This window comes from Sphaeramia orbicularis, chromosome 21 (genome assembly GCF_902148855.1).
Source record: "Sphaeramia orbicularis chromosome 21, fSphaOr1.1, whole genome shotgun sequence".
Taxonomy (NCBI): Eukaryota; Metazoa; Chordata; class Actinopteri; order Kurtiformes; family Apogonidae; genus Sphaeramia; species Sphaeramia orbicularis.
Window position 1 is genome coordinate 1,453,752 of NC_043977.1, and position 13,682 is coordinate 1,467,433.

The 13,682-nt window shown below is 45.5% G+C and overlaps 1 protein-coding gene across 1 annotated transcript in view; it reads left to right on the forward strand.

Moving 5' to 3' along the window:
• LOC115412790 (thrombospondin type-1 domain-containing protein 7A-like) overlaps positions 1–13,682 on the forward strand; it is a 172,070-nt gene that overhangs the window by 46,062 nt on the left and 112,326 nt on the right. Inside the window, exon 2 of the mRNA XM_030125450.1 lies at positions 8,425–8,616. Coding sequence (XP_029981310.1) covers positions 8,425–8,616 — 192 coding nt within the window. The remainder of the gene's footprint in view (positions 1–8,424; positions 8,617–13,682) is intronic.

Here is a 13,682-nt window from a genome sequence, read left to right on the forward strand (position 1 = left end):
TGTACAGGTTCTCCTCAGCCTTCACAGGCCCCATCGCCGCCAAACTCACCAAATGAATACAAACATTCCCTGACTATCAACTAGGCACAATTTTATGTTCTTATTCAAATGTTGAGAGGGCGATTTTATCTGTCCTGACTCGCTCAGACAGGCACCAGAGATGTGACGTTCAAGGACGAGTCGAGTCTTTTGAACGGCTCTTTTAAGTGAACAATAAGAACCGATTCATTGCGAGCCATTCGTTTACATGCCCTTCTTCTACTCAGATTACCCACAATGCCTTCATGCTTCACCTGCGTGTCCATGAGTCTGAGTTGTCCACGCCCCCTTCACCTGAACGACTGATGACATCTGCGAGTTTGAGTTGAACCAGCACAACACAGGCACCTGAACGCAGCTGATGTAGGGGAGGAGTTATCAGCAAATGAAGGGGAGGAGTTATCAGCTAATGTAGGGGAGGAGTTATCAGCTGATGTAGGGGAGGAGTTATCAGCTGATGTAGGGGAGGAGTTATCAGCTAATGTAGGGGAGGAGTTATCAGCTAATGTAGAGGAGGAGTTATCAGCTAATGTAGGGGAGGAGTTATCAGCTGATGTAGGGGAGGAGTTATCAGCTGATGTAGGGGAGGAGTTATCAGCTGATGTAGAGGAGGAGTTATCAGCTAATGTAGAGGAGGAGTTATCAGCTAATGTAGGGGAGGAGTTATCAGCTGATGTAGGGGAGGAGTTATCAGCTGATGTAGGGGAGGAGTTATCAGCTAATGTAGAGGAGGAGTTATCAGCTAATGTAGGGGAGGAGTTATCAGCTAATGTAGGGGAGGAGTTATCAGCTAATGAAGGGGAGGAGTTATCAGCTCATTTAGGGGAGGAGTTCTCAGTGCCAGTCTGACTGGATCAGGAGGAGCGACTGAAAACAGTGCAGATGTGGAACTGGAGGAACATCTGCTTCTGTAAATGCACATCTGCACTGATGAGGTGGAAAAGACGAGCCCTGGTGGACCCCAGCCGGGCCCTGGTGGACCCCAGCCGGGCCCTGGTGGACCCCGGCCTGGCCCTGGTGGACCCCAGCCTGGCCCTGGTGGACCCCGGCCGGGCCCTGGTGGACCCCGGCCGGGCCCTGGTGGACCCCGGCCTGGCCCTGGTGGACCCCAGCCGGGCCCTGGTGGACCCCCTCCTCCCCCCAGTCCTGGTCTTCAGTCCCTGTCTGCTGTTCTACTCTATCACTGACTGTGAAACACACTCAAACATCAGTTTCCTTTTACACATTTGAAGGTTTTTCAAAAAAGTTACACAATAATTACTTTCCCTGGTAACTAATTACATTTATGAAGGAGTCATTCCGTTACTAATTCAATTACTTTTTTGGACAAGTAATTAGTAACTATAACTCCTTACTTTTTTAGAAGTCATTTGCCCAACACTGGTGCTTCTGCTGCCGTTCGTGACAGTTCTGCTGGTACCAGACCATGTTCCACTGAAGGCTACAGTTACTTCTGCTGCAGGAATGGAATCCTGCTGCACAGACCAAACACATCCAGGGTCTTCCCTTCATGCCTCACATGTTGGATCTAATTATTACCTGCACAATGCAGGATTACATAGTACTTTACAAATGCAGAGTGGTGGCACACAGCTTCTACTGGTCACCCTATCATACAGTGGTACCACAGGTACATGCTGCTAGTTGATCTAATTATTGTTGCTAATCAATAGGAAGTCACATATGGACTTTCATTTGGTGCCATGACCTTTGACCTTGAGCGACCTTGAAAGGTCAAACAAATGTCAGTGAATGTCTTTAAATATGCTGTTGGACTACAGGTGCCTATAGTTTTAATGTAAACATGAAAACTATCCAATGCTCAGTCACCCAAATCAATCCGATATTATTTCTATCAGGCCAGATCATAACCAAAGGTATCTGATGACACTGTACATACGGAGCCGGTCCAAACCAGACTGTTAGGCCAATTAACACAACCAACAGAAGCAACAGAAGCAACAGAAGCCTCCAAATGTAAACCATGCTTCACATCAACCACCATTGGATGATTCTGACATTAAAATTCATCTGTATTATAATCCTGTTCCTTCTTTTCTGAAATAAGTTTTATTTTTCCGGTAAAATAATTCTTTATAGGAAAGTTTGCTTTGAGGTCATGTTCTCCTCATGTCTGATGACTTTGTGTTTTCTGTCAGAATGGATTGAACTCTGTAGCAGGTTTCCTTTTTAAGAAAGAAGACCCAAACGTCCTCCTTTAACTCTTAAACACCCAAACGTCCACCTTTAACCCTTAAACACCCAAACGTCCTCCTTTAACCCTTAAAGACCCAAACGTCCTCCTTTAACCCTTACAGACCCAAACGTCCACCTTTAACCCTTAAAGACCCAAACGTCCTCCTTTAACCCTTACAGACCCAAACGTCCTCCTTTAACCCTTACAGACCCAAACGTCCTCCTTTAACCCTTACAGACCCAAACGTCCACCTTTAACCCTTACAGACCCAAACGTCCACCTTTAACCCTTACAGACCCAAACGTCCTCCTTTAACCCTTAAACACCCAAATGTCCACCTTTAACCCTTACAGACCCAAACGTCCTCCTTTAACCCTTAAAGACCCAAACGTCCTCCTTTAACCCTTAAAGACCCAAACGTCCTCCTTTAACCCTTAAAGACCCAAACGTCCACCTTTAACCCTTAAAGACCCAAACGTCCTCCTTTAACCCTTAAAGACCCAAACGTCCTCCTTTAACCCTTACAGACCCAAACGTCCACCTTTAACCCTTAAAGACCCAAACGTCCTCCTTTAACCCTTACAGACCCAAACGTCCTCCTTTAACCCTTACAGACCCAAACGTCCTCCTTTAACCCTTACAGACCCAAACGTCCACCTTTAACCTTACAGACCCAAACGTCCACCTTTAACCCTTACAGACCCAAACGTCCTCCTTTAACCCTTACAGACCCAAACGTCCACCTTTAACCCTTACAGACCCAAACGTCCACCTTTAACCCTTAAACACCCAAACGTCCTCCTTTAACCCTTACAGACCCAAACGTCCTCCTTTAACCCTTACAGACCCAAACGTCCACCTTTAACCCTTACAGACCCAAACGTCCACCTTTAACCCTTACAGACCCAAACGTCCTCCTTTAACCCTTAAACACCCAAATGTCCACCTTTAACCCTTACAGACCCAAACGTCCTCCTTTAACCCTTAAGACCCAAACGTCCTCCTTTAACCCTTAAAGACCCAAACGTCCTCCTTTAACCCTTAAAGACCCAAACGTCCACCTTTAACCCTTAAAGACCCAAACGTCCTCCTTTAACCCTTAAAGACCCAAACGTCCACCTTTAACCCTTACAGACCCAAACGTCCTCCTTTAACCCTTACAGACCCAAACGTCCACCTTTAACCCTTACAGACCCAAACGTCCTCCTTTAACCCTTACAGACCCAAACGACCACCTTTAACCCTTACAGACCCAAACGTCCACCTTTAACCCTTACAGACCCAAATGTCCACCTTTAACCCTTAAACACCCAAATGTCCACCTTTAACCCTTACAGACCCAAACGTCCTCCTTTAACCCTTACAGACCCAAACGTCCACCTTTAACCCTTAAACACCCAAACATCCACCTTTAACCCTTACAGACCCAAACGTCCACCTTTAACCCTTAAACACCCAAACGTCCTCCTTTAACCCTTACAGACCCAAACGTCCTCCTTTAACCCTTACAGACCCAAACGTCCACCTTTAACCCTTACAGACCCAAACGTCCACCTTTAACCCTTAAACACCCAAACGTCCTCCTTTAACCCTTACAGACCCAAACGTCCTCCTTTAACCCTTAAACACCCAAACGTCCTCCTTTAACCCTTACAGACCCAAACGTCCTCCTTTAACCCTTACAGACCCAAACGTCCTCCTTTAACCCTTACAGACCCAAACGTCCACCTTTAACCCTTAAAGGCCCAAATGTCCACCTTTAACTCTTACAGACCCAAACGTCCTCCTTTAACCCTTACAGACCCAAACGTCCACCTTTAACCCTTACAGACCCAAACGTCCTCCTTTAACCCTTACAGACCTAAACGTCCTCCTTTAACCCTTAAAGACCCAAACGTCCACCTTTAACCCTTACAGACCCAAACGTCCACCTTTAACCCTTACAGACCCAAACGTCCACCTTTTAACCCTTACAGACCCAAACGTCCACCTTTAACCTAATCCATCTACTGATCTAAACTGTTTAATTCCTGTTGATCCTCTAATCCTATTAATCCATGTCAATAATTGGTGTCAAATACAGTTCTTCATCTTTTCATGGTCATCAGATATGACCATATTTGGACGTTCAGAGGCGCCGTAGTTACCGTGGAAACACCGTCATCTTCTCCAACATTGCTTCTCCAGTCAAACCCATGCAGTTGCATCAGTGCCAGTGGATGGACACACTGGGTTTATGTTCAGTTCAGGACAGACTGGACTGAAACAGACACTGTTTATTCAGTTGGATCTGTTTTTATAGAAGAACCTTTGGGGTTTCATGAACATCTAAATTAAATGTAGGAAATTATATGATTCACAGTGAAAATTAAAATACAGAGGATAATTTTCTAATAGATGGTGATAAATCACTTAGAGAGAAAATTTATTTGGGAGCTGACACAGAATTAGCGCTGGGTCTTTAAGGGTTAAAAACAGTTGAAATGGACTGAGTGTGAATTTCTCGGTGCAGTTAATTGAGTGCTACATCAGGTGTTTAGTAACAGAAATACACCATCTGCTCATGTTGTGTGTTCTCAGTAATTATTCTCAGCACAAATAGGCCCATGCTGCCGCTGCGCTCGTAGGTTATGATATCATTATTTATCTTTCAGATACCAGCAGTTTGCTCAAACACTAAATACGTCAACGTGTCAAAAGCATTAACTTCCATGATATTCTGTTCTTATGAATGCTTTGTTTTTAAGCGATCCATCACAGTAGTAAAGAATCCTGATAAAGCCGTTGTGTTTGAAGGTTGCATCATAATTTTAGTAGGTTTTAAATAAAAGCTGTGCAGGAAAACTTCATCACTTACACTGTAAGAAGACAGTAGAAACCTGTTCTTTCATCCAAACCAAACAGCTCTGATGCTTTGTTTGAGGTGAAGAACGAGTTAATTAGAATAAAATACAAGGTGATATCAGGACGCAGGTAAATACACACACCACTTTAACTGGCCTGTTATCTGGATGCAAAAGTTTTCTGTGTGTTCACAGCGTTAGTATCCCCTGTTCAACCTGAACTGATGAGTCAAATACCACACACTGAGGGTTAGGGATAGGGGTAAGGGTTAAGGGTTAGAGTTAAGGGTTAGGGGTTAGAGTTAAGGGTAAGGGTTAGGGATAGGGGTAAGGGTTAGGGGTTAGAGTTAAGGGTTAGGGGTTAGAGTTAAGGGTAAGGGTTAGGGATAGGGGTAAGGGTTAGGGGTTAGAGTTAAGGGTTAGGGGTTAGAGTTAAGGGTAAGGGTTAGGGATAGGGGTAAGGGTTAGGGGTTAGAGTTAAGGGTTAGAGTTAAGGGTTAGGGGTTAGAGTTAAGGGTTAGAGTTAAGGGTTAGGGGTTAGAGTTAAGGGTTAGAGTTAAGGGTTAGGGTTAGAGTTAAGGGTTAGAGTTAAGGGTTAGGGGTTAGAGTTAAGGGTTAGGGGTTAGAGTTAAGGGTTAGAGTTAAGGGTTAAGGGTTAGAGTTAAGGGTTAAGGGTTAGGGGTTAGAGTTAAGGGTTAAGGGTTAGAGTTAAGGGTTAGGGGTTAGAGTTAAGGGTTAGAGTTAAGGGTTAAGGGTTAGGGGTTAGAGTTAAGGGTTAGGGTTAAGGGTTAGGGTTGTGTGAACCGGAGGTCTTGTTGTAAACTGACACTGGATCAAATGGCGTTGAATAACATGCGAAAGGTAAAAGCTGTGTACGTAGAACACGCAAATGCCAGAAGAACATGACAAAGAACACCACTTACTGAAATGAGTTTCTCAGATAAGTCACCAGTAGGATATAAGCAAATAGTGTTTGAATGGAAAAAGGTCATGTGGTCTGATGAGTCCACATGGACCCTGTTCCAGAGGGATGAAGACAGGCAGATGATGGGATTACCCATCATGCCTAGTGCCTACAGTACAAGCCTATGGGGGCAGTGTTCTGACCTGGGGTTGGTTCAATATGTTCAGGATTCCTACATGTTCTACAAGTTACATTTAAGATCTTTTAAGATCTTTTGAAGACTTAGAACAGAATGGAATGCCTATTTATGGCCAAACTGGCAAAAATTTGTGACTCCTAGAATTTAGGAAAATTAATTTATTTATTCCAACAACTTGATTCTATTGTTCCAAGTCATTTCTCAACGGGGGCCGCAAAGTTAGCGATAATTGGTTCCTTATTCCCTCCACCAAGGAGGTTCTGTTTTTGTCAGCGTTGGTTTGTCTGTCTGTCTGTGTGTGTGTACAAGGTAACTCCAAAAGTTATGGACGGATTTGGATGAAATTTTCAGGAAATGTTGATACTGGCACAAGGAACAAATGGTTACATTTTGGTGGTGATCGGGGGGGTGGAGGGGCTGATCTGCCTTGGTGGAGGTCTGTGCTCTCCGAGTGTTTTTCTAGTTTCAATATACATTCTCAAGTTGGAACAGGTGGAACTGCTACTTTCTTTGACACATTCATTATTGTTACTTTATTTTAGCAGGTAAAATCAGCTTGTCATTTACACTGATGACCTGGAGAGAGGCCCCAGCAGACGACAGTGACGAAACAGACCTGAGCTCCACTGAGAGTCTCTGGAAGGACTTTCCATCCTGGTCTGACTCACCATCATCAATACAAGATCTTAAGGGAAAAATAGTACAGTTATGGGATGGAATAAATATTGTGGCATTTATTCAGACTTTGTATACACATTACAGGCATAAATAATGTCATGGTGAATGGTCGCAGTAATCAAAGATAAAAATGATCCAACACAAATATTGTGCACGTGATTGTGCATGAGTGGAGCAGCACCAGCTTCTGTTTCCAGGTTCACTTGGATTTTGTCTTTTGTTTTATTGGTGGTCATGTCCTGGTGAACAGCCACACATGGTATTGAACAGGCAAACAACAGCTCGTCACTCAGCCGTACTGTAACCTGTTTCATCTAAAGCTCAAATGAGACGTTTGCATGTTCATCCCAGAGGCGTGTTTTGTCTGGTCTTGGATGAATCGGTGCAGGCTCTGGGCTCTGCTGAACAGTCTGTTTGAAAAGGACCAATCATGCAAAATGTGCTTGGCAGACTGACCAAAAAAATCAGGGTCGAAATGGGACTGGATCAGGTTTGAGCGGCCCAATTAAACAGGCATGTTCTGGTCCAACGCTGCTATTTTGGATGCCCGATAATCAGCGTCTGTTGTCCGTTATCAGGGAATGACAAATACTGTCATCAAAATCATATTTAAGAGGAACAGAAAACAGTAGTTGGGGTTTTAACAGCCATGAACAGATGCAAAATGAGAGGAGTTTTACATTTTAACGCCTAAAGGATCCCATTTTTATTGGAAACACCTGAGACGTGTACATTCTTTACTATATACCAGCGTTCTCCAACTGCTGTTCTTTCAGGTTCCACATTCAGCCTGATCTGATCTGCAGTGGACCCAACCAGGAAAAGAAGAACAGAAGAACCCAGAAAGAATGACAACTGCACATTTATGTCTGTGTTTTAGTGCAAAAAAATCCATTAAATTATGAAAATACTTACTTTTATAAACTATCTAAACAAAACAGATGTGAATAACCTGAAAAAACTGACATTTCTTCAGTAAAATCAGTGTAATTTTCTCAGTCTTCTTCCTCCACTTCTCATTAGTCCATGTGCATTCGGATCAGATCTCCAAAGACACTAAACACTGAGGAACAGGAAGAAAAGAGTTCAAACTGGACTGAATTTAATACAGACATTTCAGGTTGTTCATGTTTGTTCAGGTTAGTCACATTTTATTGGTACAGGAGAGTTTGGAAATGGAAAGAGTTTCACAATTTAATGCGATTTTTTTTTTTGCACTAAAACAAAGACAAACATTTGAAGTTGTCATTATTTACAGACATAATGTATTTTTTTTCCTTCAAACCCAGTAGTAAATCTGCAGTGGTTCTTTTGTGTGGGTTCTTCTGCTGTTCTTATTGGACTGTAGATCAGATTGGTCTGGATGTGGAACCCACACTAACATGAGTTCCACAGCCTGGACTGTGGAACTCAAACTCATCCCAGGGGTGGGATTGGAACCTTTGGGGGGACACATGTTTGAGAGCCCTGATGCAGATGTGGCTGTATTTCTTACTCTGTGTCCTCTTTATATTGTTTTTATTTTTGTTTTCGCTGTAGTGACATCCTCTCCTTCTGTTTGCAGGAGTCAGCTGTGTCGGGGAAAACGGCGAGTCCACTAATATGAGCGAGTGCCTGCGCTGGGCTGGCCCCACGCCCCCTCAGATCAGAGACTGCAGAGTGCCTTGTAAGGATGACTGCACGCTAACCGCATGGTCCAGGTTTTCTGAATGCGCCGGATGTGGCAGCTTCCGAAGACGCAAACGCTCGCTCACAGGTGAGACCTGAACACTGGTTTACACACTGTGGACCCTGGACCTACTGCAGGGAACAGTCGCCTTAGAACTATGGTCCTCAGTCTTTTTCTGTCTGTCCCCCTTTGGAGGACCATAGACCTCCAGTCCCCCTTTTAAACGACCATAAACCTCCAGTCCCCCTGTGGAGGACCATAAACCTCCAGTCCCCCTTTGGAGGACCATAGACCTCCAGTCCCCCTTTTAAACGACCATAAACCTCCAGTCCCCCTATGGAGGACCATAAACCTCCAGTCCCCCTTTTAAACGACCATAAACCTCCAGTCCCCCTATGGAGGACCATAAACCTCCAGTCCCCCTTTTAAACGACCATAAACCTCCAGTCCCCCTATGGAGGACCATAAACCTCCAGTCCCCCTTTGGAGGACCACAGACCTCCAGTCCCCCTTTGGAGGACCATAAACCTCCAGTATCCCTCTGGAGGACCATAGACCTCCAGTCCCCCTTTTAAACGACCATAAACCTCCAGTCCCCCTATGGAGGACCATAAACCCCCAGTCCCCCTTTTAAACGACCATAAACCTCCAGTCCCCCTTTGGAGGACCATAAACCTCCAGTCCCCCTTTGGAGGACCATAAACCCCCAGTCCCCCTTTTAAACGACCATAAACCTCCAGTCCCCCTTTGGAGGACCATAAACCTCCAGTCCCCCTCTGGAGGACCATAAACCTCCAGTCCCCCTCTGGAGGACCATAAACCCCCAGTCCCCCTTTTAAACGACCATAAACCTCCAGTCCCCCTATGGAGGACCATAAACCTCCAGTCCCCCTTTGGAGGACCACAGACCTCCAGTCCCCCTTTGGAGGACCATAAACCTCCAGTCCCCCTTTGGAGGACCATAGACCTCAAGTCCCCCTTTGGAGGACCATAAACCTCCAGTCCCCCTTTGGAGGACCATAGACCTCCAGTCCCCCTTTGGAGGACCATAAACCCCCAGTCCCCCTTTTAAACGACCATAAACCTCCAGTCCCCCTTTGGAGGACCATAAACCCCCAGTCCCCCTTTTAAACGACCATAAACCTCCAGTCCCCCTTTGGAGGACCATAAACCTCCAGTCCCCCTTTGGAGGACCATAGACCTCCAGTCCCCCTTTGGAGGACCATAAACCTCCAGTCCCCCTTTGGAGGACCACAGACCTCCAGTCCCCCTTTGGAGGACCACAGACCTCCAGTCCTCCTTTGGAGGACCATAAACCTCCAGTCCCCCTTTGGAGGACCATAGACCTCCAGTCCCCCTTTGGAGGACCATAAACCCCCAGTCCCCCTTTTAAACGACAATAAACCTCCAGTCCCCCTTTGGAGGACCATAAACCCCCAGTCCCCCTTTTAAACGACCATAAACCTCCAGTCCCCCTTTGGAGGACCATAAACCTCCAGTCCCCCTTTGGAGGACCACAGACCTCCAGTCCCCCTTTGGAGGACCACAGACCTCCAGTCCTCCTTTGGAGGACCATAAACCTCCAGTCCCCCTTTGAAGGACCACAGACCTCCAGTCCTCCTTTGGAGGACCAAAGACCTCCAGTCCCCCTTTGGAGGACCACAGACCTCCAGTCCTCCTTTGGAGGACCACAGACCTTCAGTCCCCCTTTGGAGGACCACAGACCTCCAGTCCCCCTTTGGAGGACCACAGACCTCCAGTCCCCCTTTGGAGGACCACAGACCTCCAGTCCTCCTTTGGAGGACCATAAACCTCCAGTCCCCCTTTGGAGGACCATAGACCTCCAGTCCCCTTTGGAGGACCATAAACCCCCAGTCCCCCTTTTAAACGACAATAAACCTCCAGTCCCCCTTTGGAGGACCATAAACCCCAGTCCCCCTTTTAAACGACCATAAACCTCCAGTCCCCCTTTGGAGGACCATAAACCTCCAGTCCCCCTTTGGAGGACCACAGACCTCCAGTCCCCCTTTGGAGGACCACAGACCTCCAGTCCTCCTTTGGAGGACCATAAACCTCCAGTCCCCCTTTGGAGGACCACAGACCTCCAGTCCTCCTTTGGAGGACCAAAGACCTCCAGTCCCCCTTTGGAGGACCACAGACCTCCAGTCCCCCTTTGGAGGACCACAGACCTCCAGTCCCCCTTTGGAGGACCACAGACCTCCAGTCCTCCTCAGCTCCAACACCATTATCACAGTGGTTCGATTCTAACTGTTATTGACAGAAACATCAATATTAAATCAATACTTTTCACTTTTCCTTGAATAATTTTTGTGTTCAAATTAAAAATATCTTAGATTTTTATTTGAATAATATAAATAAACTCATCCAGACTGTTCTCAGACAATATTTGTCCAAATAAAAACAGTAAGTGTCCAGTTCTGTCCAACTCCTCCAGTCCAGTTCCTTTTCTTAGTCCCTCAAACACATGTTGGTTCCACAGATGATCATGTGACCAGTACCAGTGGGTCCATGAGCCCGTTTCCATTGGACATCTGAGAACAGAAAAGTCCAAACTGGTCCAAACCACAAACCTGTGTGTCCATGGGTCTTTTCCAGTCCAGTCCTTGTCCGCTGTCCAAACCTAAACTCTTTGTCTAGTCACAGATCACCATGGTAACAGATTGGTTTGGTGTCCGTCCACTAAATGAGTCCAGGGTGAATCCAACCTTCAAACATTAGTTCCACCTCTTACATGTTCGAACCCAGGGTTTTTCAACCTTGGGGTCGGGACCCCACATGGGGTCACCTGAAATTTCTAGTAATTGATAAAAATAACAAATAAAACCTTCCTAATAAAAAAAAATCTGTGTTGAGTTGACAGAGCCAATCCCAGTCCATACCAAAGTGCAGCACTGTGGTTCTGTTTACCTGTGGTTCTGTTTGTCTGTGGTTCTGTTTCTCTGTGGTTCTGTTTACCTGTGGTTCTGTTTACCTGTGGTTCTGTTTGTCTGTGGTTCTGTTTACCTGTGGTTCTGTTTATCTGTGGTTCTGTTTACCTGTGGTTCTGTTTGTCTGTGGTTGTGTTTGTCTGTGGTTCTGTTTGTCTGTGGTTCTGTTTGTCTGTGGTTCTGTTTGTCTGTGGTTCTGTTTGTCTGTGGTTCTGTTTCTCTGTGGTTCTGTTTATCTGTGGTTCTGTTTACCTGTGGTTCTGTTTGTCTGTGGTTCTGTTTCTCTGTGGTTCTGTTTCTCTGTGGTTCTGTTTGTCTGTGGTTCTGTTTACCTGTGGTTCTGTTTGTCTGTGGTTCTGTTTCTCTGTGGTTCTGTTTACCTGTGGTTCTGTTTGTCTGTGGTTCTGTTTGTCTGTGGTTCTGTTTACCTGTGGTTCTGTTTGTCTGTGGTTCTGTTTCTCTGTGGTTCTGTTTACCTGTGGTTCTGTTTACCTGTGGTTCTGTTTGTCTGTGGTTCTGTTTGACTGTGGTTCTGTTTGTCTGTGGTTCTGTTTACCTGTGGTTCTGTTTACCTGTGGTTCTGTTTGACTGTGGTTCTGTTTGTCTGTGGTTCTGTTTACCTGTGGTTCTGTTTACTTGTGGTTCTGTTTACCTGTGGTTCTGTTTACCTGTGGTTCTGTTTGACTGTGGTTCTGTTTACCTGTGGTTCTGTTTCTCTGTGGTTCTGTTTACCTGTGGTTCTGTTTGTCTGTGGTTCTGTTTGTCTGTGGTTCTGTTTACCTGTGGTTCTGTTTGTCTGTGGTTCTGTTTGTCTGTGGTTCTGTTTCTCTGTGGTTCTGTTTGTCTGTGGTTCTGTTTACCTGTGGTTCTGTTTGTCTGTGGTTCTGTTTCTCTGTGGTTCTGTTTGTCTGTGGTTCTGTTTACCTGTGGTTCTGTTTGTCTGTGGTTCTGTTTGTCTGTGGTTCTGTTTACCTGTGGTTCTGTTTACCTGTGGTTCTGTTTGTCTGTGGTTCTGTTTCTCTGTGGTTCTGTTTCTCTGTGGTTCTGTTTACCTGTGGTTCTGTTTACCTGTGGTTCTGTTTACCTGTGGTTCTGTTTGTCTGTGGTTCTGTTTCTCTGTGGTTCTGTTTACCTGTGGTTCTGTTTACCTGTGGTTCTGTTTGACTGTGGTTCTGTTTGTCTGTGGTTCTGTTTACCTGTGGTTCTGTTTGTCTGTGGTTCTGTTTGTCTGTGGTTCTGTTTGTCTGTGGTTCTGTTTACCTGTGGTTCTGTTTGTCTGTGGTTCTGTTTGTCTGTGGTTCTGTTTACCTGTGGTTCTGTCTGTCTGTGGTTCTGTTTACCTGTGGTTCTGTCTGTCTGTGGTTCTGTTTACCTGTGGTTCTGTTTCCCTGTGGTTCTGTTTCCCTGTGGTTCTGTTTGTCTGTGGTTCTGTTTACCTGTGGTTCTGTTTCTCTGTGGTTCTGTTTGTCTGTGGTTCTGTTTGTCTGTGGTTCTGTTTACCTGTGGTTCTGTTTGTCTGTGGTTCTGTTTGTCTGTGGTTCTGTTTACCTGTGGTTCTGTCTGTCTGTGGTTCTGTTTACCTGTGGTTCTGTTTCCCTGTGGTTCTGTTTGTCTGTGGTTCTGTTTACCTGTGGTTCTGTTTCTCTGTGGTTCTGTTTGTCTGTGGTTCTGTCTGTCTGTGGTTCTGTTTACCTGTGGTTCTGTCTGTCTGTGGTTCTGTTTACCTGTGGTTCTGTTTCCCTGTGGTTCTGTTTGTCTGTGGTTCTGTTTACCTGTGGTTCTGTTTGTCTGTGGTTCTGTTTGTCTGTGGTTCTGTTTGTCTGTGGTTCTGTTTACCTGTGGTTCTGTTTGTCTGTGGTTCTGTTTCCCTGTGGTTCTGTTTGTCTGTGGTTCTGTTTACCTGTGGTTCTGTTTGTCTGTGGTTCTGTTTCCCTGTGGTTCTGTTTACCTGTGGTTCTGTTTCCCTGTGGTTCTGTTTACCTGTGGTTCTGTTTCTCTGTGGTTCTGTTTGTCTGTGGTTCTGTTTACCTGTGGTTCTGTTTACCTGTGGTTCTGTTTCCCTGTGGTTCTGTTTACCTGTGGTTCTGTTTCTCTGTGGTTCTGTTTGTCTGTGGTTCTGTTTACCTGTGGTTCTGTTTCCCTGTGGTTCTGTTTACCTGTGGTTCTGTTTCTCTGTGGTTCTGTTTGTCTGTGGTTCTGTTTCCC